The following is a 27,159-nucleotide window of genomic DNA, read 5'->3' as shown; positions in this document are numbered from 1 at the left end:
TATTCAACAAAGAGACATCCAATCCAGCAAAGAGACATCCAATCCAGCAAAGAGACATCCAATCCAGCAAAGAGACATCCAATCCAGCAAAGAGACAGCCTCATATATTCAGCAAAGAGACATTCCCATATATTCAGCAAAGAGACAGCCTCATATATTCAGCAAAGAGACAGCCGAATCCAGCAAAGAGACGGCCTCATATATTCAGCAAAGAGACATCCAATCCAGCAAAGAGACATCCAATCCAGCAAAGAGACATTCCCATATATTCAGCAAAGAGACAGCCCAATCCAGCAAATAGACGGCCTCATATATTCAGCAAAGAGACATCCAATCCAGCAAAGAGACATCCCCATATATTCAGCAAAGAGACATCCAATCCAGCAAAGAGACATCCAATCCAGCAAAGAGACATCCAATCCAGCAAAGAGACAGCCTCATATATTCAGCAAAGAGACATCCAATCCAGCAAAGAGACAGCCTCATATATTCAGCAAAGAGACATCCAATCAAGCAAAGAGACATCTCAATCCAGCAAAGAGACATCCTAATCCAGCAAAGAGACATTCCCATATATTCAACAAAGAGAAAGCCCAATCCAGCAAAGAGACGGCCTCATATATTCAGCAAAGAGACAGCCCAATCCAGCAAAGAGACAGCCTCATATATTCAGCAAACAGACAGCCCAATCCAGCAAAGAGACAGCCTCATATATTCAGCAAAGAGGAAGCCCAATCCAGCAAAGAGACGGCCTCATATATTCAGCAAAGAGACAGCCCAATCCAGCAAAGAGACAGCCTCATATATTCAGCAAAGAGACAGCCGAATCCAGCAAAGAGACGGCCTCATATATTCAGCAAAGAGACATCCAATCCAGCAAAGAGACATCCCCATATATTCAGCAAACAGACAGCGCAATCCAGCAAAGAGACAGCCTCATATATTCAGCAAAGAGACAGCTGAATCCAGCAAAGAGACAGCTGAATCCAGCAAAGAGACGGCCTCATATATTCAGCAAAGAGAAATCCAATCCAGCAAAGAGACATCCCAATCCAGCAAAGAGACATTCCCATATATTCAGAAAAGAGACAGCCCAATCCAGCAAATAGACAGCTTCATATATTCAACAAAGAGACAGCCCAATCCAGCAAAGAGACGGCCTCATATATTCAGCAAAGAGACAGCCCAATCCAGCAAAGAGACAGCCTCATATATTCAGCAAAGAGACAGCCCAATCCAGCAAAGAGACAACCTCATATGTTCAGCAAAGTGACAGCCCAATCCAGCAAAGAGACGACCTCATATGTTCAGCAAAGTGACAGCCCAATCCAGCAAATAGACGGCTTCATATAGTCAGCAAAGAGACATCCAATCCAGCAAAGAGACGGCCTCATATATTCAACAAAGAGACATCCCAATCCAGCAAAGAGACTTTCCCATATATTCAGCAAAGAGACAACCTCATATGTTCAGCAAAGTGACATCCCAATCCAGCAAAGAGGCATCCCTTTGGTTGCATCAGCTTACTCTGCGGCCTCCATGCTAGTTACTACAGCAGCAACAACTTGATCTCTTTGGTTAGGCCTGGGCGGCTGGGCCCCTTGGAACGCCTGGGCCCCCTACATGTGTATGGCCTCTCCCCCCTGATGGCAGCCCTGACTGTCACTGCTATAGAGAATGAGGAGGAATCCAAAATGTAACACCAGCATGGGATTACATGGATGCCTCCAACTGCTACCCCCAGAGACAGTGGCCGGAAGTGTACATATGCTGTGGCTGCAATGCCTTGCTTCGCAGCTGTGGCAAGAATCATACCCCCTCCCTGTCAGTTTAGGCAGGTGTAGTGCGCACCGTATGCGACCCATTCAAGTGAATGGGGCCTCTCTGCGTTAGTGTGATGAACAAGGGGGTAAAACAGGTGATAAAGCGGCGATACAATTCCTCCTCACTGCCGGTCAAATGTTCTCTGAAAAGCGATCCAATCGACAATCACTCTTCAGAGAGCATGATTTAAAAAAAACTGACACCATCATCCATAATTGTGTATATATATATATATATATGTGAAAGAAAAGGTCGGACTGTACAGGCCAAACAGAGGGATATCCATAGTAAGGTAAAATACATGTTTTTAATATATCAAAAAAATATAAAAGCAATACACAATGACAAGTAAATAAAAATAATCCCTTGAGGGAAATTGTTGTAACTGGTGCAAAGAGTACTATATAAATGTGGGTCTTCGGTGCCAACGCGTTTCACCAATTGCATCCTCAGGGCTACAAAAACCATACAGTATCCATCTATAATGGTGCACATGCAGGGGGTGTTCCCTGGGCAGGCGCCGGGACCATATTAAGGGACACCCATCTGATGTTGGTGCATATTAAAGATCTTAATAGTGGAAGAACTCCCTCATAGGGTCCTGTCCCCTCATAAATAGAAGGAGTGAGCAATTGGCCCCGCCCCAGAGCATGCCCCTGTGTCAATCCGGGAAGCTCGGGTTCAAAAGCTATGTCGCCTCAATGATTAATAAGAGAGTCCAGGCAGCCAATATCGAAGTTCCACTTAGGGGTGTACTCACTTTTGTTGCCAGCAGTTTAGACATTAATGGCTGTGTGTTGAGTTATTTTGAGGGGACAGCAAATTTACACTGTTATACAAGCTGTACACTCACTACTTTACATTGTAGCAAAGTGTCATTTCTTCAGTGTCGTCATATGAAAAGATAGAATAAAATATTTACAAAAATGTGAGGGGTGTACTTACTTTTGTGAGATACTGTAGGTTAATAAAACAAACCATCGCTGGTCTCTAGATGGCGATAAGTATCATAGGAAATTCCTATAATACTTAGCGCCTTCTAGAGGCTAAATGCAGTATTTTCTATTTAAAGCAATGAAATACATTCCTCGAGCACTGGGGTCTCCAAAATTTGAGGGCCCATTGTATATTTTACAAATAATCACAAACCAATCACGGACCAACAGAGTCCCCCTTACATTTGGGTCCCTATCAAAGGGATATATCAGGGTCCCAATTAAAGTCTCCCGTACATCAGGGTCCCCATCAGAGTTCTGCCATATATCACAGTCCCCCCTCCTATACATCAGGGTCCCGAACAGAGACCGCCCCTACATTAGGGTCCCCATCAGAATGCACCAATGCATTAAGGTCCCCATGACAGTCCTGCCTTAAATTAGAGTCCCCCATTTATCAGGGTCCCCATCAGAGTTCTGCCTTATATCAGAGTTCCCCCCTACACCAGGGTCTCAATCAGAGTCCGCCCTCCTATACATCAGGGTCCCGAACAGAGTCCTCCCCTACATTAGAGTCCCCATCACAGTCCTGCCTTAAATTATAATGCCCCATATAACAGGGTCCCCCATCAGAGTTCTGCCTTATATCAGAGTTCCCCCTGCATCAGGGTCCCAATCAGAGCCCCCCTTCCTATACATCAGGGTCCCGAACAGAGTCCGCCCCTATATTAGAGTCCCCATCAGAATGCCCCAATACATTAGGGTCCCCATCAGAGTCCCATCTTACCTCAGGGTCCCCATCAGTATCCTGCCTTGGAGTCCCCCTTAGATCAGGGTCTACATCAGAGTTCTGCCTTTTGTCAGAGTTCCCCCCCTTATCATAGGAAATTCCTATAATACTTAGCGCCCTCTAGTGGCTAAATGCAGTATTTTCTATTTAAAGCAATGAAATACATTCCTCCAGCACAGGGGTCTCCAAACTTTGAGGGCCCATTGTATATTTTACAAATAATCACAAACCAATCACAGACCAACAGAGTCCCCCTTACATTTGGATCCCTATCAAAGTTCCCCCTTATATCAGGGTCCCCATTACAGTCCCCTCTAACATCAGGTTCTCAATTAGAATCCCCCCTTATTTCAGGGTCCCAAATAAAGTCTCCCCTACATCAGGGTCCCCATCAGAGTTCTGCCATATATCATAGTCCCCCCTGCATCAGGGTGCCCATCAGAGTCCCTCCTCCTATACATCAGAGTCCAACCCTACATCAGGGTTCCCTTTAGAATCCCCAATAGAGTCCCCTTTACATCAGGGTCCCCTATAAGGTCAAACCTTAGGGTCCCTTCAAGTTCCCCTTTACATCAGGGTCCCCAACAGAGTCCTCCCTTACATAAAGGTAGCTGCCAGCTAGATAAAATCATGTAGAGGGTGGGATGGAGTCGTAGTTTTGGGCCCCCTTCTCTAGCACAGATAGAAGCCTAATAACATTCATTTTCTTGCCCCACTCACACAGGACAGATGTACTCGTGCTTTCACTGGGGATTTGCACAGCAATTATTTATACATCCCCCAGGCTGGGTACTTACCTGCTCCAAGTAGTGCAGGGATAAGTTGATGTACTTGGCCTCGGTTAGAAGCTGCCCCCCCACTCCTGTCTTGGCAACGCGCTCAGATCCAGCCAGATCTACCAGGTGCAGCTTGGAGCGGCGGACGGTGGCGGAGCCGGGCTCCTTGCTGGAGAGGTGCATGGTGAATATGCAGTGAGAGCGGGTGGACGCCTGGTTCATCGGAGTCTGACAACAACAAAAAAAACAAAGCACAAAAAGAGGTTGTTGGCAATAAAAAATACACAGAATAGGACACAACTATCACCAGATTTACCAAGCTAGGAGGAATGCTGAGCGGTGGTCTCATGTGAATCAATAAATCTTACAGACATGTTCTGCTCCAGAGAAACACCCAACCTCCACTGAGCTCCAGTTCACAGGAAGCAGCGGGATCCCGCATCGCATATCACCTGCTGGCGGTTCACACTGACATCTGCGAACCATTGCTGGTTAAAAAAGTAATGACACCCCCCCCCCCCCCGGGTTCGCAGATCCCAGTCTGAACTGCCATATGGTGCAGAAATCATCACACCCATGCGATCCGATTCTGGAGCAGACCAAAAAAAGGGTCCTGCGCCATTTTGGTGCGAATGTGATGTGAATTCAGCCATACAACCTGTATAGCTGAATTCACATCGCACAGACATCAGAGCGGTGCGGATCACATGCAATGTCTAACATCGCACCGGTGTGAACCCAGTCGGAACTACCATAGGTAAAGCTGAACTCCAGCCAGATATAAAAGACATCAATTAAAGCGGAGTTCCACCCAGTGAAAGTTTTTTTTTAATAAAAATACCCCCGGGACAGTCAGGGATAGTGCATTCTACAATGGATAGCCTCTGATCTGTCCCGGGTTGCACTTACCTGCAAGAAGAAATACTTACCTTCAAAAATGTCTTCTCCAGCGCTGCCATCTCAGGTGTGGGCAGCTTGAAGCCAGCGCGATCCTCTTCTGTGTCTTCTTCCGTCTTCTTCGGTCCCGCGATGCACTGCACCGGCCCCGCCGTCACTTCCGGGGGCCACAGCGTCATCCCTGCACAGCTTCTGGGCATGCCTAGAAGCTGTTTAGCAAGGTATGACGGCGCCTGCACCGGAAGTGACGTCGGAGGCCGGTGCAGGCGCATTGATTCCTGGGAGCGATGACGTTCAGCTCCCAGGAAACATTGCAAAGCCAGGAAGTGACGACTCGCTGTGGCCGCCGAGAGGAGGAAGAAGGAAGTAAGGTAAGTATATTTTCTTCTAAACTAGGTAAGTAAAAAAAAAAAAAATTGCGATTATCCATTTGTTTTTCAGGTGACCCGGAGCGAGAAGATGGAGGTAAGTATAATTTTAGGGTGGAACTCCACTTTAATGCAGATCTTTAACCCCTTTGCTGCCAGAGCCGTGCGTGCACAGTGACAAAACGAGTAGGGTGGGACCTACAAGAGTGACGTCATCACGTATGCTAGCCGGCAGCCAGCCGGGACCGAACTGTTCATCCATGAGATTCACGTAGAGAGATACATTCTTGGATGTTTTTATTTATGGAAGTGCGCACTTCGCGCTCTTTTAATGCAGTCGTATTTACAAGATTACGCTATGAGGTTGCCCTGTGCCTCCTTTCTCTGTTTTCAATGAGAGGGGATTCAGAGGTTTCTTTCCCTGACGACTGATCCTGGGAGGGGAGATTCAATCCGGATGTGTTAATCCTTTATGCCATAGGTACTAAATTAAATTCACAGAAGGTCCGATAAGTAAAATTCGAATCCAGGAAAAGTCTGCATTGCATGTTTGTGCTATGACTCTAAGATTATTTCTGAAACCATGAATTTTATAGGCACCAAATCAACAATTCCTTAAAATATCATCATTTGTATTACATATGTTAAAAAATAGAAAACATTAAATTGAATAAATCTAACTATATATATATATATACACACACACATACATATACATATATATACACACACATACATATACATATATATACACATATATATATATATATATATATATATATATATATATATATATTTATTATTTTTTTTATTAAATATAATAAATAATAATAATAATAAATAATAAATCTCTAGCCATAGAGACCCGTATGTGTATATATATATATATATATATATATATATATTTTAAATATAATAAATCTCTAGAGAGCCATAGAGACTTTAAGGTTTTACCCCCTTAATGACCAGGCCATTTTTTTTGCGATACGGCTCTACGTTATTATAACGGGCAATTGCGCGGCCGTGCGATGCTGTACCCAAATAAAATTCATGTTCTTTTTTTTACCACAAATAGAGATTTCTTTTGGTGGTATGTGGTCACCTGTGCGAGTTTTCATTTTTTGCGCTATAAACAAAAAAAAAAGAGCGACAATTCTGAAAAAAAAAAAAACTATATTTATTAATTTCTGCTATATAACATTCCCAATAAAAATAAAACTTAAAAATCTAATTTTTTCATCATTTTAGGCCAATTTGTATTTTGCTACATATTTTTGGTAAATCAAATCCCAATAAGTGTATATTGATTGGTTTGCGCAAAAGTTGTCACATCTACAAACTAGGGGAAAGATTTAGGTCATTTTTATTTATTTATTACTAGTAATGGCGGCGATCTGCGATTTTTAGCGGGACTGCGACATTGTGGCGGACAGATCGGACCCCTAACTGACATTTTTGACACTTTTGGGGGGACCAGTGACATCACTACAGTAATCAGTGCTTTGTATTAAATGTAAATATGCACTGTTACTGTACTAATGTCACTGGCAGGGAAGGGGTTAACCTAGGAGGCGATCAAAGGGTTAAATGTGTCCCAAGGGGCTACTTTCTATACTTTCTAACTGTGGGGGGAGGTGGGGGTGGGCTTGCTGCATGAACACAGAGACCTGTGTTTCTAAATAAGAGGATCCCAGTGTTCATAACTGACAGAACAGCGGTCTGCCGTGATTGCATCGGCAGACCGCCGTTCTGTCTCTAGGGGGAGCGACCGTGGGTGCCCAGCGGACATTGTGGCCGCCAGACTCACCGATTGGCTCCCCCAGTGGCCAATGGGCGTGCACGCGCCCCCACTAGCTGTCCCGCAGAACGTTGTACAGGTAACGTTTTTTTGCGGGATACAGCTGACCTGCCACAGTATATGTACGGTGGCCGGTCAGCAAGTGGTTAAAGGAGTTTTAAAGGCAGAAGGTGCATTCAATGCATTAAGATAAAAAGCCTTCTGTGTGCAGCCTCCCTCAGCCCCCCCAATACTTACCTGAGCCCCCTCTCTTTCCAGCAATGTCCATGAGTCCCTCTGTCGTCCGGGACTTTCCCTCCTGATTGGCTGAGACACAGACGTGGTGCCCTTGGCTCCCGCAGCTGTGAAAGCCAGTTAGCCAATCAGGAAAGAGGGGGGGCGGGGCTGAACTGCACTGAATGGACACATGGAGCGGCAGCTTGGCTCGGGTGCCCCCATAGCAAGCTGCTTGCTGTGGGGTCACTTAACAGGAGGGAGGGGCCAGGAGCAGCAAAGAGGGAACCGAGAAGAGGAGGATCCGGGCTGCCCTGTGCAAAACTAGGAGGGAAGTATAACATGTTTCTTATTTTTTTTTAAATGAGACTTTACAATCATGTTAAGCCACTATCATCAACTAAATACCAAGGAGCCCCATTCTATTCTATGGTACTTGTGCCAAGGGAACGGCTGCCGATAGCCAGGTGGGCTTGGGGTAGGTTGATGTGGCTTGGTCAAGCTCTACATGTTTCGCGCTATCACGCTTCTTTAGGAGCTTAGGCAAGTATTCTAAGAAAATAAAGATATATAGTAAATAACCATCATATCCAATTCTATTAGGCATTCAAAAGATAATATACAAAGTGTTGGTCACCATCTTCCCGGCCAATGCGTGGGCCCAGACATAGCACCAGCACACGAGGAGCCACAAGTGAATATGGGGATGTGTGCACTTGCAGTGACCCACCACCAGAGCGCAGTGCGACATGCCAACGAGCTGCAGCTAAGGAATCAAAGATATAGTGAGGGTAAGGTATCTAAGCTTTGCAATGCATATGAAGAGAACATCCTCCCAATTGTAGCGAAGGGTAGTATATGCAGGGCTGCTGTTCAAAATCACAGGGCTCTATACAGCATACCTGACAGGGCCCCCTTCCCCTATCCAAAAGCGACTGAGGACATTTTTTTCAGTCCCTTTCTCTGTAGCCTCATCTGCACAGATGAATGACTATGAAATGCTCCAAGGCTTCCTGCTCATTAACAAACTGAAGCATAATAAACACAGTTTACTACGATTCAGTGATGAATGGACACATGAGTGATTGGTGCTGATCGCTCACTGTATTCATTCAGGAAAGGAAGGGGCAGTAAATTACAGATCTACTGGCCCCTTCCCCCACTCTCCATCTTGAAACATCACTGTGTGCAGCAGCTGCCAGCGGGAGAGGAGAGTAAAGCAGCTGGCAGTGCTGCAGGGGAAAGGGGTACACATTGGGGTCTGGAGAGCAGATGGAAGGGACGCATGTGTTAGAACCAATCCGCTTGCAATGCAGCCAGAGGGGGTAAGAAGAGGAGAAGCTGGCAGTGCTACAGAGGGAGGCAGAAGAGGATTGGGGTCTGCAAAAAGACAGTACAGCCAGACCTCCTGCTCAATGCGTGCCTGGGCCCCCCTTTTTAACTGATGGGGCCAAGGCCCAGTACAGGAGGGCTGGTTGTACTGCCTTAGCAGCTCTGAGTATATGTAGGATAGAAAAAGGTAAATCATAAGAGATGGGGGCTAACATTGGATATCCCCATATTAATTTGTGGCTCCTCGTGTGCTGGTGCCATGTCTGGGCCCACACATCGGCCAGGGAGATAGTGACCAACACTTTGAATATTATCTTTTGAATGTCTAATAGAATTGGATATGATGATTATTCACTATGTATCTTTATTTTCCTACAATACTTGCTTATGCTCCTGAGGAAGCCTGACAGAGCAAAATATGTAGGATCACCTAGCAACCAATCACCGGTTGGTTAACTTGGAAAGTTAAGTTCAGCAGCTCCCGTTCCCATCCTCTATCCAGCGCTTCTGTGTCTCCTGCTCTCTGTGCAGAACTGTTCTGCCTCCTGCTCTCCGCTGTACTGTGATAAAAACAGTGATGGAGGTAGGGAGAAAGAGCAGGCACCTAAAAAGGGGGGGACCGCAGTGGTCCAGATGGGACAGTGACTCAGTCTGCATCCAGACCATGATCTGCCATTTAGTGATGCCTGATTTATGCACTGATTGACTATTTCAGCATCTAATAAACAATAAGATTCTGTAGGAGCCTGAAGTTTGTCTATTCTCTGCTGCACTAAAATTGTTTTATTCTTTCCTTTTTACACTGGTGTTCATCTCTAGAAGATCTTTGTATGGACACTATATAGTGATATGATTTATCGGTCAAGGATTGACCTGTGTATAGGTGTGACGGTTTTCACCGTCACTGGGAGTGAGGGACAGATACTTGGGGGATTCTGAGAGAATGGTTTGGATGGCTTCAGATGGGAGAGTGATATTTGTCAACAGTGTCTCAAGAAATGTGGAGATTTGATCCAACTTTGCACTGTGAGACCTGTGGCCTGTTGCCATGGAGTCTGTGACACCTAGATGTGTATTCCATGTGGTTCAATGTAGTAGATAGACAGATTGTCATTGGCAGTCTTGTCCTATTGTCTATCTATTGAGATGGGGTGTGGATGGTGTTAAGTCTGCCTGTCCCATTGTTAAATGTTAATGACCTCACATTGTTCTGTCCAGATGGCCAGATAATTAGTTCAGGTTCATTTGGTTTCTGTATACAATTTCATCTGCATAAGATAATGTAATCAGGCAACTCATGACCTGTGTGTAGCAATTTGATCAGGAGGGGATGTGCTCATGAGTATATACATTGAGTGTGAAACTGTTCAATAAAGGAGAAGTTTCCAAAACTTGTACGAGCTAAGTTGTTGGCTAGCTTTGTATGAGGGTGGCTGGGAAAATCTGGGATATATGTCCATGACTGCAAGGAAGCCGTATATAGACGGAAGACCACAAGTACTGTGTGGGTCGGAGGTTCGGTTACAATAGAAAATTATCACGCATCTTTGAAAATAGTTTTTTTTTCACATACAAAGCCCTGTCACACCGGCTTTCTGATCCAGTCCGCCTGTCGGTTTTTCAGGCGGACCTGATCGGATGTTCTGTGCAGCCCTATGGGATCTCCGCTGACACCCGCTGCTATCTGATCCATGAAATCCGAATGGAGGGAAACCCTATTTTCCATCCGTCTGTAGGATCGGATCGGATAAGATCAGATGAAAACGGACAGGTGGTCCATTCTCATCCGATCTCCCATAGAGGAAAGCAGGGCTCTGACAGCCCCCTCTCTGCACACAGAGTGGAGACGGAGCGTTCATCCGCCTGCTTAGTGGGGATCAGGGGATCAATCACCGCTGAGTAAAACAGAGTCCGTCAGCCGCACCGCCCATGTGAAAGGAGCCTATATAGCTGTAAACTATTGTGCTGGATTTCTTTTAAATCTTCAAATCAGATCTGATGCATTGAAATTCTCAGTAATAGCGCTGTACTATATGAATATAATAAAAAAAAAAAACCCTTCGCCACTCTATTCCAAAAAAAAAGTTTTGCCTTTGTATACACTCTAATGAGGATTGCAGCAGATGTCGGTACTTAGTATGATTTATGGATATACGTCGCTGAAGGATTTACAGAGAGAGACGGGTATTTGGTCACCATTAATAGTGGGGGGGCCGCAGTCGGTAAATATTTATAGACAGACATGGCGTCTTGTAAACATTTATAGACAAAATGGGAGAAGCCAGAATGTAAATCTTTCCGAAGACTCCATTGTAACCGAAAAAGCTGGAGAGAAGCCAACAACATCTCCATCCTAGGGAAAAGCGCAGTAGCGGCAACTGTCATTATTAACAAGACGCACTCCATCAGCCGCTGACACCGTACAAGCCGCGTAATCTGTACAAATCCCTGCCTGCCGCTATAAAACACGCTTTGATTAGACACATAGACATCTCTGACAGTACAGGCTGGAAATTCTCTTTTTTCTTTTTTGGTGCGATAGATCTCCTATCATCCCATTATTTCCTGATAGATAGAGCCTGGCACATACTCAGCCTAAAATCCTGTGCACTACCCTATAATAATACTTGCTGACCGTGTACTGTAGATTCACTGCTGTACAGAATAACGTACAGTATCTCACAAAAGTGAGTACGCCCCTCACATTTTTGTAAATATTTTATTCTATCTTTTCATGTGACAACACTGAAGAAATGACACTTTGCTACAATGTAAAGTAGTGAGTGTACAGCTTGTATAACAGTGTAAATTTGCCGTCCCCTCAAAATAACTCAACACACAGCCATTAATGTCTAAACCACTGGCAACAAAAGTGAGTACACCCCTATGTGAAAATGTACAAATTGGGCCAAAGTGTCAATATTTTGTGTGGCCACCATTATTTTCCAGCACTGCCTTAACCATCTTGGGCATGGAGTTCACCAGAGCTTCACAGGTTGCCACTGGAGTCCTCTTCCACTCCTCCATGATGACATCATGGAGCTAGTGGATGTTAGAGAGACCTTGCGCTCCTCCACCTTCCATGTGATGCACAGATGCTCAATAGGGTTTATGTCTGGAGACATGCTTGGCCAGTCCATCACCCTTACCCTCAGCTTCTTTAGCAAGGCGGTGGTCGTCTTGGAGGTGTGTTTGGGGTGGTTATCATGTTGGAATACTGCCCTGCAGCCCAGTCTCTGAAGGGAGGGGATCATGCTCTGCTTCAGTATGTCACAGTACATGTTGGCATTCATGGTTCCCTCAATGAACTGTAGCTCCCCAGTGCTGGCAGCAATCATGCAGCCCCAGACCATGACACTCCCACCACCATGCTTGACTGTAGGCAAGACACACTTGTCTTTGTACTCCTCACCTGATTGCCACCACACACGCTTCTCACCATCTGAACCAAATAAGTTTATCTGGGTCTCAGACCACAAGACATGGTTCCAGTAATCCATGTCCTTAGTCTGCTTGTCTTCAGCAAACTGTTTGCTGGCTTTCTTGTGCATCATCTTTAGAAGAGGCTTCCTTCTGGGATGACAGCCATGTATACCAATTTGATGCAGTGTGCGGCGTATGGTCTGAGCACTGACAGGCTGACCCCCCCCCAACTCTTCAACCTCTGTAGCAATGCTGGCAGCACTCATACGTCTATTTCCCAAAGACAACCTCTGGATATGACGCTGAGCACGTGCACTCAACTTCCTTGGTCGACCATGGCGAGGCCTGTTCTGAGTGGAACCTGTCCTGTTAAACCACTGTATGGTCTTGGCCACCGTGCTGCAGCTCAGTTTCTGAGTCTTGGCAATCTTCTTATAGCCTAGGCCATCTTTATGTAGAGCAACAATTCTTTTTTTCAGATCCTCAGAGAGTTCTTTGCCATGAGGTGCCATGTTGAACTTCCAGTGACCAGTATGAGAGAGTGAGAGCGATAACACCAAATTTAACACACCTGCTTCCCATTCACGGTTGAGACCTTGTAACACTAATGAGTCACATGACACCGGGGAGGGAAAATGGCTAATTGGGCCCAATTTGGACATTTTCACTTAGGGGTGTACTCACTTTTGTTGCCCGCGGTTTAGACATTAACGCGGAGTTCCGGTCTCGGAAAAGTTTTTTTTTTAAAAATACCCCCGGGACAGTCAGGGCTAATACATTCCATAATGGATAGCCTCTGTAATGTCCCGGGTCACACTTACCTTTTAGAAGAAATACTTACCGTAAAAATTTCTTGTCCAGCGCTGCCATCTCAGGTGTGGGCAGCTGAAGCCAGGGCGTCCTCTTCAGCATGCCCAGAAGCTGTTTAGCAGGGAATGACGCGCCTACACAGGAACTGACGAGAGGGGCCGGTGCAGGCGTATTGACTCCTGGGAGTGATGACATTCAGCTCCCAAGAGTCATCGCAAGCAGGAAGTGACGGCGCGGGCTGCGGCCAGAGATGGAGGAAGTAGAAGGAAGGTAAGTATACTTTCTTCATAAAACAAGGTAAGTAAACAAAAAAAAAAAAATCGGGACTATCCATTTATTTTTCAGGTTAATGTCAGCAAGCGGATGGCCCATTTTTGAGGTCGGAACTCCGCTTTAATGGCTGTGTGTGGAGTTATTTTGAGTGGACAGCAAATTTACACTGTTATACAAGCTGTACACTCACTACTTTACATTGTAGCAAAGTGTCATTTCTTCAGTGTTGTCACATGAAAAGATAGAATAAATTATTTACAAAAATGTGAGGGGTGTACTGACTTTTGTGAGATACTGTGCACTTATTGGGATTTTTTTTTTACCAAAGACTTACCTGAATACATTTTGGCCTAAATTTATGAAGAAATGTTATTTTGTAATAACACCCCCCACCATGGGTTATATTCTTTTGTCTACTGCTTGGGAGCTAACCCTAAACTTTACTATCCAGGGTCTACAACAGGAAGTTGGCAGAAATCTCCCAAAGTCTATTTTTTTATTTTTATTTTTTTTGGATATGTTTTATAAAATAAAGTCAAAAATATTGTGTTTATTCCAACTTTTTGATCTTTTTTTTGATTATATTGCAAAAAAAATAAACAACCCCAGTGCTGATCAAATACCACCAAAAGAAATCTCTATTTGTGTGAAAAAATTATATAAATTTAATTTGCGTACATTGTTGCATGACCGCTCAATTGTCAGTTAAAGTAGCGCAGTGCCAAATAGCAAACAATGGCCTGGTCATGAAGGGGGTAAAATCTTCTGGAGCACATGTGCGCATTACCATACAATGTATGCAATATGCAAGGTCCGTGGGCTGAATCCGACCGGCCAGCTCATTTCATGTAGCCCTCGCACCTCTCCTGCAGCTGCGGCACCCCCCCCCCCCTCGTCTCTGCCCCCATCGTGTCCCACAAGTGGGCACCAAAGAGGGGGACAGAACCCTTCTGCCAGATCCTGCGCTTCTCCATGCAGCCGCGGACCGGCTCGTCTCTGGTACCTTGAAAGTTCTATTCGTTTTCTTTTTGTTGTTAGGGATAAATTATTCTTTTGATGACATCATCTCAGGCTGATCAAAAGCACTGGTCCGGAGCTCACAGATAATGTTTTGATGATAAAAGGTGGAGCATTTCTGAGAATTGATACGGTTTCTGAATATTGTGATGTCAGGAATTTGTTAATAGAGACTTGTACTGACAGGTCCCCTTTTTATGTATAAAAAAATGTTTTTAAAACATTATCACACCATGACTGCGTTTATAATCATCTTTGCTTTAGGTATTTAGTTTAGTTTTGCTGTTTAGTTTGTTATTTATTTTAGTTATGTATTATTTTTTTTTTTTAATTATTTGTTGTTAATGGTAATAGTATTTGTTATCATCATCATTATGTTATTATTATAATTCTTTATTATTATTTAGGTTATTTTAATATATTTATTTAGTTTAGGTATTTAATTATTTTTATTTTGTTAGTTAGATTTTGCTATTTATGAAATTTTTTTATTTGTTCTATTATTATTTTTATCATCATCATCATCGAAATTTTTTTAAGTGATTGTAAAGGCTTAAAGCGGAGTTCCACCCTGTAATTTTTTTTTTTTTTTTAAATACCCCCGGGACAGTCAGGGCTAGTACATTCCACAATGGATAGCCTCTGATCTGTCCCGGGTTGCACTTACCTGTTAGGACAAATACTTACCTTGAAACCGTCTTGTCCAGCCTTGCCATCTCAGATGTGGGCAGCTTGAAGCCAGCGAGATCCTCTTCTGCGTCCTCTTCCGCCTTCTTCGGTCCCTCGATGCCCTGCGCCGGCCCCGACGTCACTTCCGGTGCGCGCGCGTCATCCCTCCACAGCTTCTGGGCATGCCCAGAAGCTGTTTAGAAGGGGATGACGCGCGCGCCCCGGAACTGACGTCGGGGCCGGTGCAGGCGCAATGATTCCTGGGAGCGATGACGTTCAGCTCCCAGGAATCATTGCAGAGCCAGGAAGTGACGACGGGCCGCGGCCGAGGAAGGAGGAAGAAGGAAGTAAGGTAAGTATATTTTCTTCGCTACGAGGCAAGAAAAAAAAAAAAAATAATATGTGATTATCCATTTCTTTTTCAGGTGACCCGGAGCGAGAAGATGGAGGTAAGTATAAAAAATAGGGTGGAACTCTACTTTAAGGTTATTTTTACCAAATTCTATGCTCCCCCACCCACCAGCCCCCCCATAATTCTGAGCCCCTCTCGATCCAGCAATAGTGCTGCCTATCAGTGCCCATCAGTGCCACCTATCAGTACCGCCTATCATTGCCCATCAGTGTCGCCTATCAGTGCTCATCAGTGCCGCCTATTAGTGCCCATCAGTGCCGCCTATTAGTGCCCATCAGTGCCCACCAATGCTGCATTTCAGTGCTACCTATCAGTGCCACATATCAGTGCCACCGCATCAGTGTCTCCTCATCAGTGCCTGTCAGTGCAGCCTCATCAGTGCAGGAAAAAACATATTTATTTACAAAATTTTATAACAAACAAAAAAACCTTTTTTTTTTTTTTTTTCAAACCTTTTGCTCTTTTTTTATTTGTTTAGCAAAAAAGAAAAAAACTTGCGGTGATCAAATACCACCAAATGAAAGCTCTATTTGTGGGGAAAAAAAATGACATAAATTTGGTTTAGGTACAGTGTTGCATGACCGCGCAATTGTCATTAAAATGCAACAGCGCTAAAAGCTGAAAATTGGCCTGGGCAGGAAGAGGGTGAAAGTGCCCGGTATTGAAGGGGTTAAAAAAAGGCAAAAAGGTATTTAGGATGTTTTTTTTATTTTTATATCTATACAAAAATGTTTTGCCTTTCATTTCTATTTTAAACTGGGTTGTTTATCAAAGTGATTGTTTACAATCACTTTAATGGAACAATCAGAAGGTCCTGTGATCTGCAGATTTTTTGCTGAATCCTTCGGCCCGCTGACCGAGCTGCAAGCAAACACGGATTAGATGGAGAAAGAAAACGTTTTTCATTAAAGAACCCGCTGACAAGATAAGAGGATGATAATAGGCCGAGAACCTGTGGAGTTATTGGACGGAGCATGCTGCTTCTCGTGAGTTGATCCAGAGTTCACTAACCGTACGTGGGAACATCCCGGCGTTGCCCGCTCCACATTTGTTAGACATTTGTTAGACATTAGGTGTCCGCAGATTCAAATATTTCTGCAGTAATGGACGATGATTAAGTGAGTGTCTAATGTAATTGAAAGAAGTATTGCTGCAGAAAAAAAAAGTCCAACGGGTAATGAGAAATGTGCTTTGGTCAACAACAAGGGTTCTCCCGCTGCCAGCGAAAATTCCATTCCTATGGAGATGCCTGGACATTTTTTTTTTTTTTTTTTATCATTGCCGGATTCTGCTCTAGAAACTGAGATACATGTAGAGTGACTCAAACAAATTGTGCTCCGGCTATAAAGAACCGGTCCCAGCACATGTTTATTATTAGGAAGCAAAGATCGGTGGAGTGTAACCACTTCAAATACCGTCCCTCTGTCTGCAAGAAGCCCAGCAATGCCACAATAACACAGCCAGAGCTCTGATCTTTTTATGTGCCTACATGTGCTCCACATACACTGTCTGATCCAGGCCGTCTTCCCCGGGAGAGATGCAATCCTCGTCTTCAGGAATTAATAATCCCGGCTATGACCTCATTGGTGACCAATCAAATTCATCAGGCATGTAGAAGAAGAACCTGAGCTTTAGGATAGAGGTGCAGGTATGTGCTCACACCTTCTGCTGCATTTGTCAGCCCTTGGTGTTCAGCAACCAGGAAACTGACCTCACCGTTAAAAATAACTTATAATCACCATTCACAAATTGTTGCTCCCCTTGAGTTAAAAGTCTAGGGAGTAAGGAGTGAGGAGCACATTTCTGCCCCCAACTTCCTTGGGTTAAAAGTCTAGGGAGTAAGGAGTGAGGAGCACATTTCTGCCCCCAACTTCCTTGGGATAAAAGTCTAGGGAGTAAGGAGTAAGGAGCACATTTCTGCCCTCAGCTTCCTTGGGATAAAAGTCTAGGGAGTAAGGAGTGAGGAGCACATTTCTGCCACCAGCTTCCTTGTGATAAAAGTCTAGGGAGCAAGGAGTGAGGAGCACATTTCTGCCCTCAGCTTCCTTGGGATAAAAGTCTAGGGAGTAAGGAGCGAGGAGCACATTTCTGCCCCCAGCTTCCTTGGGATAAAAGTCTAGGGAGTAAGGAGTGAGGAGAACATTTCTGCCCTCAGCTTCCTTGGGATAAAAGTCTAGGGAGCAAGGAGTGAGGAGCACATTTCTGCCCCCAACTTCCTTGGGATAAAAGTCTAGGGAGTAAGGAGTGAGGAGCACATTTCTGCCCTCCGCTTCCTTGGGATAAAAGTCTAGGGAGCAAGGAGTGAGGAGCACATTTCTGCCCCCAACTTCCTTGGGATAAAAGTCTAGGGAGTAAGGAGTGAGGAGAACATTTCTGCCCCCAGCTTCCTTGGGATAAAAGTCTAGGGAGTAAGGAGTGAGGAGAACATTTCTGCCCCCAGCTTCCTTGGGATAAAAGTCTAGGGAAGAAGGAGTGAGGAGCACATTTCTGCCCCCAGCTTCATTGGGATAAAAGTCTAGGGAGTAAGGAGCAAATTTCTGCCCGAGCTTCCTTGGGATAAAAGTCTAGGGAGTAAGGAGTGAGGAGCACATTTCTGCCCCCAGCTTCCTTGGGATAAAAGTCTAGGTAGTAAGGAGTGAGGAGAACATTTCTGCCCCCAGCTTCCTTGGGATAAAAGTCTAGGTAGTAAGGAGTGAGGAGAACATTTCTGCCCCCAGCTTCCTTGGGATAAAAGTCTAGGTAGTAAGGAGTAAGGAGCACATTTCTGCCCCCACCTTCCTTGGGATAAAAGTCTAGGGAGTAAGGAGTGAGGAGCACATTTCTGCCCCCAACTTCCTTGGGATAAAAGTCTAGGGAGTAAGGAGTGAGGAGCACATTTCTGCCCCCAGCTTCCTTGGGTTAAAAGTCTAGGGAGTAAGGAGTGAGGAGCACATTTCTGCCCCAAGCTTCCTTGGGATAAAAGTCTAGGGAGTAAGGAGTGAGGAGCACATTTCTGCCCCAAGCTTCCTTGGGATAAAAGTCTAGGGAGTAAGGAGTGATGAGCACATTTCTGCCCCCAGCTTCCTTGGGATAAAAGTCTAGGGAGAAAGGAGTGAGGAGCACATTTCTGCCCCCAGTTTCCTTGGATTAAAAGTGTAGGAATTCCTTTCTAAACCAGGGTTTTGTGGAATCCTAGTATTCCTCCAGATGTTGCTAGGGGTTCCTTGAACTATGAGCAATATTTACTTCTTAGATAAATAACCATTGACACCAATTACCTTCGATCTATCTGTAAGGGGGGTTCTTCCCAAAGGCCACCAATGTATGGAGCATTCTTCCCACTGACCACCAATGTAAGGAACATTCTTCCCACTGACCACCAATCTAAAGGGACATTTTTCCCCACTGACCTCCAATGTAAGGGACATTTTTCCCCACTGACCTCCAATGTAAAGAACATTCTTCCCACTGACCACCAATGTAAGGAGCATTCTTCCCACAACCAGTGGATGTGTCAATATTTCCTAAATAGCTATTAAAATGAGGTGGATGTGCCAGAGAAAATAAATATAATTCTTCTCTTCAGTGGAGAAACCTATATTATATATATATTTATTTATTTATTTATTTATTTATTAGGGATCGACCGATTATCGACAAGGCCGATATATTGAGGGCCGATATGCACTTTACCCAATATATCGGAATCGGCCCCGGCGGTTACCGATATTGTTGTGACGTCATCGCTTATGTTGCGCCACGCGCCGCCACGCACTGGGACAGTTTCTGCCTTCTTAGGCCTCCTCCCTCAGCCTCGTCTGGAGTCGGGACAGTGAGTGTACACTACAGTCACAGTGCACAGTGTGTTTAACACAGCCGCCGTGGCCACACATACACCCACCCACAGCTGTCCGGTGCCAGCCAGCCACCCACACACCCACAGGCCTGTACCAGCCAGCCAGCCACAGGCCCTGGGCCTGTACCAGCCAGCCACCCACCACACAGGGTGCAAGCCAGCCACCCATCACAGGGTGCCAGCCAGCCACCCACCACAGGGTGCCAGCCAGCCAGAGCAAGGTGCCAGCCAGCCAGAAACAGTAGGGTGCCAACCAGCCATCGACCCACAACAGGGAGCCAAGCCATCATCCAGCCACCCACCCCACAACAGGGTGCCAGTAGCCAGCCACCCACCCCACAACAGGGTTCCAGCAAGCCAGTCACCCACAACAGGGTGACACCAAGCCAGCCACCCACAACAGGGTGCCAGCAAGCCACCCACCCACACTGCCAGGCAATAGCCACCGACCTACAACAGGGTGCCAGCCAGCCACCCACACTGCCAGGCGTCAGCCACCGACCCACTACAGGGTGACAGCAGCAAGCCACCCCACAACAGGGTGACACCAAGCCAGCCACCCACCACAGTGCTCCAGCAAGCCAGCCCCCCACAACAGGGTGACACTAAGCCAGCCACCCACAACAGGGTGCCAGCAAGCCAATCACACTGCCAAGCGTCAGCCACTGACCCACAACAGGGTGCCAGCCAGCCACCCACACTGCCAGGCGTCAGCCACCGACCCACTACAGGGTGACAGCAGCCAGCCACCCCACAACAGGGTGACACCAAGCCAGCCATCCACCACAGTGTTCCAGCAAGCCAGCCACCCACAACAGGGTGACACCAAGCCAGCCATCCACCACAGTGTTCCAGCAAGCCAGCCATCCACAACAGGGTGACACCAAGCCAGCCACCCACCACAGTGTTCCAGCAAGCCAGCCATCCACAACAGGGTGACACCAAGCCACCCACACTGCCAGGTGTCAGCCACCGACCCACAACAGGGTGACAGCAGCCAGCCACCCCACAACAGGATGCCAGCAAGCCACCCACAGCAGGGCAGGGTGCCAGCAGCCGGCCATTTTTTTGTTACCTTATTGTCTCTTTCAAATTGCAATGGAGATTTATGAAGACAGAAAAAGTGTGGTCTGGGACTATTTCTCGTCTCAACCATCTCCAGGAAAAGCAGCAGTGTGCAACACATGCACAAACAATATAAGCATGGGATCAGTAACTGCAAAAAACAAAAATACATCAAATCTTTGGGCCCATCTCAGAGTTCATCATATTGAATTATATCATGCAGCACAGAAAAAACAAAATGAATATCAATGTGATTTTGAAATACCTCCTCCACTATCCCAGGCAACAATAACAGATATGTTTCAGAAAAAAAAACAGGTGTCACTGTCTAGATTCAGATGGAAGATCCCAACTGCTGGACAGAGTAATCACAGAGATGATGGTCACTGATTTACAATGACGTCTGACTCTTGATTTAAGCGGTTGATGTTCATACTTGAGCCAAGGTACACACTGAAGAGTGAAAAGTTTTATCAAACCAAAATGCTGGGAAAGATTCACCAAATGGTCGTTGAGAAAGTGAAGGCTATGCTGCAACCAGAGAATGCTGGCAACTCACTCTCATTCACAACTGACTGCTGGTCAGGAGGAGGACAAACAGAGTTACTAATGAATCTTACATGCCACTTCATTGACAGCGGATGGACAAAAAGGCAATTGGTCTTGAATACAAAAGTGATGCAAGGATCCCACACTGGGGAGTACAGTAGAAAAATGTTTCTAGGCATGCTTGAAGACTGGGGAATCAACAAAGACCGAGTGATGCTTATGCTACTTCGAGACAGTGGAGCAAACCTGCGGAAAGGAATGAGGCTTGCTGATATGTCAGACCTCAGTCTCATGGCACACAACACCCTCCAACTTTCAAATGATGGTCTGTCAAGCCAAAGAGCTTAGATTGATATATGTTTTGAGAAGCATGAAGAGATTAAACCTGTTGTGCTGGCAAGTCTTTTAAATCCTCAATACAAGAACCATTTTTTCTCTTCTGATGATGTATTGGCCAAGGCAAAACAATGGCTGACAGAAGATATTCAACAGAAGGTGTAGGAGGTTCCTGCCGAAACAACAAGTCCAGAACAGCATTTTTATAATCTGAAAGAGCAGCATGCTGCAAAAACAAAAAAATGGCCAGAAAGACAACAACGAACAGAAGAGAATCTTCTTCATCGTGGTCGAATTGATCAGGACATTTTCAGCGTTTTATTCGGGCCTCATGCGGAGGATTCTTCTGAATCTGCAATAATGAGCCTGGATGATGAACTTCATCTCTATTTGAAGGAACCAGAAATTGACAGAAGAAGTGATCCTCTACAGTGGTGGAAAGAAAAATAGGCACGCTACAAAAGACTTGCTTCCTATGCTAGAAGATACCTTTCTGCTCCTCCTTCCTCGGTACCAAGAGAGCGTGTTGTTAGTGAAGTGGCAACAATTTATGAATAAAACAGAAGCCGTTTAACTGGTGAACATGCTGACATGTTATGCTTTCTGCACTATAATATTATTCTACTTAACTGGGAGTATTGAAAGTGTAGTAGTATAGTATGAGTGTCCACTCCACCCCAATCCATTCCACTATCTAGCCTTTTGTCTAGCTTTGTTTCTAGCAGTTTTGCACTCACTGTGCTGCGCTGCAGTCAGAAGCAGCTAAGAAATTAGATTATTGCTGTCCGTCTCACTCTCTCCTCCTATCAGGATGCCCCCTTGTCCAGACCCTGTACAGCAGAGCTCAGAGTGGGTGAATAAGAAGCAGCACAAGGAGCCAGTTAGTTGTGTTGTTATGCTCATGTGCTGCTTCTCTGTCTCCCACTCTGAGCTCTGCTGTAAAGGGTCTGGACAAGGCTGATACCAAGTTAAATTCAGGTAACTACAATGAATTAATAAAAATGCATTTGATGCGGTATTCATTAACCACTTAAGCCCCGGAGGATTTGGCTGCTCAAAGACCAGGGCCTATTTTGCGATTCGGCACTGTGTGACTTTAACGGACAATTGCGCGGTCGTGCGACGCTGTACCCAAGTTAAATTGACGTCCTTTTTTTCCCACAAACAGAGCTTTCTTTTGGTGGTATTTGATCACCTGTGCGATTTTTTGATCATGCGCTATAAACAAAAAATAGAGCATCAATTTTGAAAAAACAAAAAAACAATATTTTTCACATTTTTTTATATGAAATACCCAAAAAAAAATGTAAAAATCAAATTTTTTTTAACATTTTAGGCCAATATTTTTTCTGCTACATATTTTTGGTGAAAAAAAAAAATCGCAATAAGCGTATTTTGATTGGTTTGCGCAAAAGTTATCGCGTTTACTAACTACGGGAAAGATTTTTGTCATTTTTAATGTTCTTTCTTTTAACTAGTAATGGCGGCGATCTGCGATTTTTTTTGCGGGACTGCGACATTGCGGCGGACAGATCGGACCCCTAACATTTTTTACACTTTTGGGGGTACCAGTGACATTACTACAGTAATCAGTGCTATACATATAAACTGTTACTGAAAAAATTACACTGGCAGGGAAGGGGGTTAACTTTATTAGTGATCAAGAGGTTAAGTGTGTCCCTAGGGGCGTGGCTTTTGATGTAACCACAGAGACATACGATCCTACATAGCAGGATCGTATGATCTCTGCAGTTACACCAGGGAGAATGACAGGCGGCTTTGTTTACATCAGCCACCTGCCTTTCTCCCTCTCCAGCAGGAGATCGCGAGTGGCCGGCGGACATCGGAGCCTCCGGTCACTCGCGCGGGGATGTCGCTTTGCCCAGGGAGGCTGACTGCCGCCGTATATATACTTGCGGCGGTCGGCAGGTGGTTAATCCAGATCTGCAATAATTGTGCGTTTTATTTCTCCCTGGAGTTGAGTTTTAGGAGGACAGAAGATAAAGCCATTTAATAGAGAAAACATTTACCATCTCCAGATGTCACCCATAAGAGGAGCCGGAGGGCGGAGTCTGTCACACAATGAGGTTTTTTTTGGGTACGGAGAAAAGTCATCATGAAATATTTATAACCAGAACACATTTTGCAATGTTCCGTTCTGAGATCCTCTAACCATTCCCATAAGAGCGGCGGCACCCATACACTGAATACCGTCCAATCACAGCCAGCGAGGACACAGAACGCTCCCAAATCCTGACAATGGGGGTTTTATTGCACTCATTAAACAGATCTAATAAAACTCATTTGGCACGGTTCATACTGGCGCGACGCGGGAATCCCTGCGACTCCAGTACCAGTTCTCACATCGCACCTGAATCATCGACGGCTCACACTGCCCTCTGTGAACCGCTGCGGGTGTGAATACAAAAGTTAATGACACCCCCAGATTCGATTGCAGATTGCAGTGCGAACTGTGATTTCGGACAGGAATCGGATCGCATAGGTGTGAACAGCCATGCGATCCGAATCTGCTGCGGACAAAAAAAAAAAAAAAAGGGTACTGCACAAGTTTGGTCTGAAAGCGATGTGAATTACGCCATACAGTTTGTATGGCTGAATTTACATTACACAGACATCGCATGTAATCTGAACAGCAATGCGGTGTGAATCGCATGCGATGTCTGGCATCGCTACAGTGTGAACCCAGCCTCAGGACCAGTTCACACCATAGAAATGCAGTCCGGATGCTTTTCTGCATGCGCATTTTTGATGCGTTCCAGTGCGCTTTGGATGCGTTTTTGGTGCATTTTAGATGCAGTCCGAAGCATTTCCCCCTCTTTTTCCTTAACATTGAGGGCCAGTTCACACCAGTGCATTTTTTTTCTGCATCAAATATGCATGGAAAGTAGGTTATATGGTTTCCAATGGCATAGTTCACAGTAGTGTGGTCAGTTCCAGTGCGCTTTTGGTGCATTTTAGATGCAATCCAGTGCATTTCCCCCCTCCTTTGTCTTAACCTTAAGGGCCAGTTCACACCAGTGCATTTTTTTGCTGCATCAAATATGCATGCAAAGTAAGTTATATGGTTTCCAATGGCATAGTTCACAGTAGTGTGGTCATTTCCTGTGCACTTTTGATGCGTTTTTGGTGCATTTTAGATGCAGTCCAATGCATTTTCCCCCTCTTTTTTCTTAACCTTGAGGGCCAGTTCACACCAGTGCTTTTTTTTTTGCTGCATCAAAAACGCATGGAAAGTAGGTTATATTGGTTTCCAGTGGCATAGTTCACAGTTGTGTGGTCAGTTCCATTGCATTCCAGTTCAAGAAAAAAAAAAAAAGTAGAACATGCTGCATTTTTCCTGCGCTGGACTGTACTGTAACGCTGTAAAATGCATTAAAAATGCACCAGAACACACCTAAACACATATGTCCTTATTTAAGATTAAGAAAAAATGAGGGGGGGTGGGATGCACTGGACTGCATCAAAAACGCACCAAAAATGCACTGGAACGTGTCAAAAACGGGCATGCAGAAAAGCATCCAGACTGCGTTTCTATGATGTGATTAGTGCGTTCCGGTGCGTTTTACCGTGTTCCAGTACAGTTCAGTGCGGCACGTTTTACTTTTTTTTTTTGGAACTGGAACGCACTGGTGTGAACTATGCCATTGGAAACCATAAAACCTACTTTCCATGCGTTTTTGATGCAGAAAAAACTGGTGTGAACTGGCACTTAATAAAAAAGAGGGGGAAAATGCACTGGACTGCATCAAAAACGCAACAAAAATGCACTGATACGCGTCAAAATTGCGCATGCAGAAAAGCATCTGGACTGCATTTCAATGGTGTGAACCGGCCTTTAATAACCGCTTCCAGACCGCCCGCCGCAGTTATACTGCGGCCGGCAGCCCCTCCTGCACGAACCGACATAGGTACACGTCGGTCGCACGCCTGCAGCTAGGGGGCAAGCGAGCGCCGCCGGCGACGCGCTCCCGCCCCTACTCGTCATCAAGGGCAGGCAGATCTGATTGCTGCCCGACACCCGCGATCGCTCTCAGCTGAGGGAGAAGAACAGTCGGCTGTTGTAAACACAGCTGACCGTTCTTCTCTCTGGAATGATCACAGAGCGCCTGTGATTCTTCTATATAGGATCACATGTCTCTATGATCATTTCACAAGCCCCGCCCCCATAGTTAGAAAGCACCCCCTGGGTACACATTTAACCCATTGATCACCCATAGGGTTGACCCCTTCCCTGCCAGTGTCATTATTACAGTAACAGTGCATATTTTTAGCACTGATTACTGTAGTAATGTCACTGGTCCCCCCAAAAGATGTTGCAGTCCCGCTAAAAAAAAAAAAAAAAAAATCGCAGATCGCCGCCATTACTAATAGAAAAAAAAAAAAAACAATAAAAATGACATAAATCTATCCCGTAGTTAGTAGATGTGATAACTTTTGCACAAACCAATCAAAATACGCTTATTGCGATTTTTTTTTTACCAAAAATATGTAGCAGAAAACAAATTGGCCTAAAATGTTAAAAAATTTTGCTTTTTAAATGTATTTATTTTATTTTTTTGGGGAATATTATATAGCGGAATGTGAAAAAGAGTTGACGCTCTTTTTTGTTTATAGCGCAAAAAATAAAAAATCGCACAGGTGATCAAATACCACCAAAAAGAAAGCTCTGTTTGTGGGGAAAAAAGGACATCAATTTTATTTGGGTACAGCGTCGCACGACCGCGCAATTGTCAGTTAAAGTAACGCAGTGCCGAATCGCAAAATATGGCCTGGTCATTAAGGGGGCAAATCCTTCCGGTCCAGAAGTGGTTAAAGAGGTTGTACAGTCAGAAGGTTTTTTATATTGATGCATTCTATCCATTAAAATAAAAAAAAAAAAACATTCAACTGTCTTAGCCATCCAGTACTCCCCTCTTTATTGGCTAAGACACAGCAGTGGTACCATTGGCTCCCACTGCTGTCAATCAAAGTCAACTAGCAAATTAGAAGAGAGAGGGGGTGGGGCTGAACTGCAGCTCCGTGTCCTAATGCAGTGGTTCTCAATTCCGGTCCTCGGGACCCACTAACAGGCCAGATTTTAAGTATTACCTTGGGGGATGCAGACTAGAATACTGCAATCACTGAGCAGCAAATTAGATCACCTGTGATGTAATTTAGTTATCTTGCAAACCTGGCCTGTTGGTGGGTCCCGAGGACCGGAGTTGGGAACCACTGTCCTAATGGATACCTGGAGCTGTGATTCGGCTCCGGTGCCACCATAGCAAGCTGCTTGCTGTGGGGGCACTCAAAGGGAGGGAGGGGCCAGGAGAGCTGAAGAAGGACCTGAGAAGAGGAGGACCCGGGCTCCTCTGTGCAAAACCAACTGCACAGAGGAGGGAAGTATAACTTTTTTTTTTTTTTTCAATTAAAAAAACAAACCTAACAAGACTTTACAAACAGTTTAAAGTCAAACTTTCCTCTCTAGCATCATTTTATTCTTGCAAGGATTTCGGTAAACGTTTATAGCAGATTCTTACCAACTTCTGCTCCAGAAGTACAGACTACTAAAGGAAGAAGGAGTGATAAAGCAGATTTTAAAGTATAAAAAAGGACAAACTGTTGGCAGGTAAGTTTTTAGTGCAGAACCAACTCTGTATACACTATATTACCAAAAGTATTGGGACACCTGCCGTTACACACACATAGTTACATAGTTAGTGAGGTTGAAAAAAGACATCAGTCCATCCAGTTCAACCTATGATGTGTGTGTGGGTTTGCTTTTAACCGTACATTGTATACCCCTGTATGTTGTACATTGTATACCCCTCTATGTTGTA

The 27,159-nt window shown here is 45.0% G+C and overlaps 1 protein-coding gene across 1 annotated transcript in view; it reads right to left on the bottom strand.

Moving 5' to 3' along the window:
* KIF6 (kinesin family member 6) overlaps positions 1-27,159 on the bottom strand; it is a gene marked incomplete at its 3' end in the record, with an annotated part of 381,890 nt that overhangs the window by 252,806 nt on the left and 101,925 nt on the right. The window contains exon 7 of the mRNA XM_082251003.1: positions 4,347-4,553. Coding sequence (XP_082107129.1) covers positions 4,347-4,553 — 207 coding nt within the window. The remainder of the gene's footprint in view (positions 1-4,346; positions 4,554-27,159) is intronic.

Source organism: Pelophylax lessonae (genome assembly GCF_965119305.1).
Source record: "Pelophylax lessonae genome assembly, chromosome: 3".
Lineage (NCBI taxonomy): Eukaryota > Metazoa > Chordata > Amphibia > Anura > Ranidae > Pelophylax > Pelophylax lessonae.
The sequence above is the reverse complement of the archived record's forward strand: the minus strand, read 5'-3'. Positions and strand labels throughout refer to the sequence as shown.